Raw genomic sequence first — 3,948 nt, 5'->3', positions numbered from 1 at the left:
CCGCACGCGTCACAGTGCTGTGATTTAAATCTTATATTGTTTGCTGTCACTCTTTTCTTTTCTCTCTTTGGCTTTGCCTCAGGCAAAAAGCCCCGAGCCAAAAATCACCCACTTGCAGGCCTCACCTCGGATAATTCAAGTTACTATAATCGACCTTGCAACTGTTGGTGCCTCAGGTTTGATGTGTGACGTTCTTACCTTGCACTAATTATTGTGCCTGTGTCACAGCAATGTACCCACACAGTCTGAATGCAGCTTTTCTGTTAGCTGACATTAAAAAACAACGACAGCACCAAAGAACTTCAGAACCACTTGGAAACATCACTACAGATTTGTCCATCTGCATTGTTGTATTTTGTCATGTTTCTCAGGTCTTTGTCTGAATTTCTACGAACATTATTGCTAAGGATTGTCTTATTGCATTGGAGTCACACTGGGTTAAATATGTACACTTGGGTTTTAAGGGGTATTTATTATTTTCTTCTTTTTTTGGGGTTGTATGGAAGCCCCAAACGCAATTTCATTGTTCTTGACAATGACAATAAATAAATAAATACTAAACACTAAAATACATCTGTTATACCCAGCCTGTTTCAGGCTTTGACATTGTGCTCTCTGATTGAAATTCTGGGTCAAAAGTACCAAACACTGTGAGACGGTGCCTTGCAACAACACCTTTCCAATTTGCTTGTATTCTGTATTATATAAAAATATATTACAAAGGATCCCTGTGTTGGATTAAACAAGCCAAATATCGGTTTCAAGATTCCTCTCGGTGCGTTTGCTCTTACACGAATAACCCTGCTGTGGCGTGTAAAGGGAATCCCAGTCATGATAAGGAGGAGCCACAGGGGATATGCTGCACTCTGCAGTGAGTAGTCATCTCTAACACCAGCAGGGGTCCATCATGTTTCTCAAATAGCAGCTGAGGCAACAGGCAGAGGCATCTCAACCATGAGGCCCATGCAGGGCCACACGCCCCTATCAGCTGGCTGACAGCCAGGTCAAACTCAAGCTGATTGGCTGACTTAGATTTCCACTTACTTCCCATTGGTTGTTTCAGGAACCATATGACTGAATATGCTAATTATCTCTATGTGGCAGTTGAAATCCCTGAGAGCTGAGCAGCACAGGCACTGAAAGGGAGGAAGAGAGCGAGACAGTAGGAAGAAGAGGGGGAGTGACTGCAGCATGCACTCATAGGAAAATCTGCTCTGCAAACTGCAAAAGTCAAACTGAGAACTTTTAAAAACCGACTTTTCTTTTTCTTGGAGCCTTCTATTTTTATTCCATGAGTGCTACAAGGTAAGCCTAGCTGACAAACAACAAGGAAAACATAAATAGATGCGTCGCTTTTTTCACTGTGCATAAAGTTAAGCTATTTAGAAACTGGATGGATTTTACAACCATTTTTGGCGACATGCTAACAAGTTTTATCAAACTAGAGCTGAAAGCTGATAAATTAAGCGATATTTGTTTGGATTAGGCATCATTCTAATGTCACGTGTCTTCCTCTTTTCATCTCCCTGAAACTTTCTCTAACTCTCTGAACTTTTATCCTCTCCCTCATCACCTCTCCTTCCCCCTTTTCCCTCCGTCAGTGTGCTCAGATCTTTCAGTCCATCAGCGATGCCCGGCCCAGTAATGCCGATGGATGTGGCTATGCGGTTCTACATCAGCCATTCTCCGCCTCCTCTTCGAGGCTTCCTCAGCCACTACGAGGACCTGCAGAGGGCCAAGAACCGGGTGAACCGGTCCAGCACCCATAACCGCAAACAGCAGCTCTACAAACCTCTGCGACCCTGCCTCAGCAACCAGCAGAAAGATGACGGTAACTGCGTGGGCTGGAACAACAGCAAGGCCGGCAAGAAGCAAGTGGTGTTTGCAGACACAAAGGGCATGTCGCTCACCGTCATCCACGTCTTCTCCAAATTCGATGATGAGCCGTATCAAAGCAAGCACCTGGACGCAATCGCAGATGAGCTGCAGTTCGACATGACAGACCTTGAAACGGCTACAATGGATCTAAAGATCAGCTCGGTTCGCAGCCTGGCGTTAGACTTCAAGCAGCCCTCGGCCGACTACCTGGGCTTCCGGAACCGCCTGATCCAGAACTCGGTCTGCTTGGAGAACTGCTCCCTGCAGGAGCGCTCGCTCACAGGCACCATCAAGGTCAGGAACATCGGGTTTGAGAAGACAGTTGTGGTGCGCGTCACTTACGACTCGTGGGTCAGCTTCACCGACATCGACTGCACCTTCATGAACAACGTGTACAGCTCCCAGGACAACGACACCTTCGCATTCGTCCTGGAGCTGCCCTGCTTCATCCCGCCGCATAATCGGGTGGAGTTCTGCATCTGCTTCAAAACCCAGGGTCAGACCTTCTGGGACAATAATGACGGCAAGAATTATGTGCTCAAGCACATCGGCTGGAACGGAGAGGACCTGAACACTCGGCCCTCCCTCGGTTCTGCTGAGCAGAAAAAGTCCCCAGAGCAGAAAAATGAGGGAGTCAAGTTAGTGGAGCTCGAGTTCGATCAGTTCGGCAGCCCACGCATGTCCAGCGGACTGTTTCCTGGCTGGCAGAGCTGGGGTCAGATCGATAACACAGTGCCTTATTGGTGAAACCTGCGGCATGTTTGCTGAACTGGCATTAAGCAGAAGAACACAAACAGACATTGACAGGGCATTCAGTACGAATCCAGCTGTGGGTTGACTCGCAGCCAGAGACTAAACTGAAGCAGTAATGTTCTCAACTGACCTGGTTTTTGCTGTAACGATTGAGGACAATGATGAATGATTGATGAAATATGGGTGGAGAATGACGAATATTTCGGGTTTCCTGTTGTAAAATATTCATGTGCCTTCTCATTGTGCCTGCCCACTAAAATACAAATTATTTGTACAAGCCAAGATAAATGGGGAGCCCCCTTTGGAGGGCCTGACGGATTGGGTAACATAAGCACTGATTGAGATGTCCCTAATAATGTGATATCTGTAAATGGAGCTGATCAAGTCCTTCATATTGAAGGGGGAAATATGGGGAGCGCATGGCGTAATTATGCTTCTCTACTACAGAAAACACAGTTGATTCATTGCTAATGAAAAATGCACACTAAACGTTTGGACATTAAAAATGGCTAAACTTTAATATTTAAGACATGCCACCCTTTCTTTCCCTCCATGTAAATTGCACATATTTGTCTGCTAAAATGTTTGAGTGGTAATATGATGGAAGTGAGCTGCTATTGTGTCTCAAGAAAAGTCGCTGCATGTGAGTGGTTGCTTCAAACTGGGGAGAAGTTTGGAAACGTCTGTGGTTCTGGTATGTTAAGAAAGAAATGATGTAAGAGCGAATGTTTGCTTTTAGAAGTGCAATTCTTGAAGATGAGTGTACAGTATGTGTGGCTGGAATCAAGAATTTTCTGTTTTGAAACAGCTTATGTATTTTCTTCACTGAAGAAAGCTCTGTGCCCGGCCTTCTGTGTATCACTTGAAGGCGTGTGTTGCCGACGCGCACCACGTCGTTATGTATTTCCTTTTTGAAATAAATTTCTATATTTGTGCTAAAATGTTACGAGTCCAGACCTGTCTTTGAAACAAACGCTGGTAGCTTTTACACGTGTTGGGGAAAAACATAATCCCAGTAGCTTCTCTCTGGTTTTGTTTACAGTCAGTCTTTCATGCAATTACACTGAAGACTCCTAAAAACAAGGTTTACATGCTAACAAGTATAAAATATAGTCTGCTTGTGAGCAGCATGCACCGCAGGAATTCAAACCCTCAACTCATCAAAATGATTAATGGGCTGGTTTTAAATATCTCATAAATATTATTAATAGTTGAATACTTTATTCTTCCAATTACATAACTGATGTTTGTAAACACAGCAGCAAAACAAGCTTGTGTTTACAAACATTTGAGATGAATCATTTATTTGTGCCTATA

The 3,948-nt window shown here is 44.3% G+C and overlaps 1 protein-coding gene across 1 annotated transcript; it reads left to right on the top strand.

Annotated features, from left to right (window-relative positions):
- Positions 1-1,106: 1,106 nt before the first annotated feature.
- Positions 1,107-3,572, top strand: ppp1r3cb (protein phosphatase 1, regulatory subunit 3Cb). The gene is made up of 2 exons (XM_026190789.2): positions 1,107-1,305; positions 1,602-3,572. Exons 1-2 carry the CDS (start codon positions 1,292-1,294, stop codon positions 2,623-2,625), a joined length of 1,038 nt encoding a protein of 345 aa, XP_026046574.1. The 5' UTR covers positions 1,107-1,291; the 3' UTR covers positions 2,626-3,572.
- The last annotated feature ends 376 nt before the right edge of the window (positions 3,573-3,948 follow it).

Source organism: Astatotilapia calliptera, chromosome 13 (assembly GCF_964374335.1).
Source record: "Astatotilapia calliptera chromosome 13, fAstCal68.1, whole genome shotgun sequence".
NCBI classification, from domain to species: domain Eukaryota; kingdom Metazoa; phylum Chordata; class Actinopteri; order Cichliformes; family Cichlidae; genus Astatotilapia; species Astatotilapia calliptera.
The sequence above is the reverse complement of the archived record's forward strand: the minus strand, read 5'-3'. Positions and strand labels throughout refer to the sequence as shown.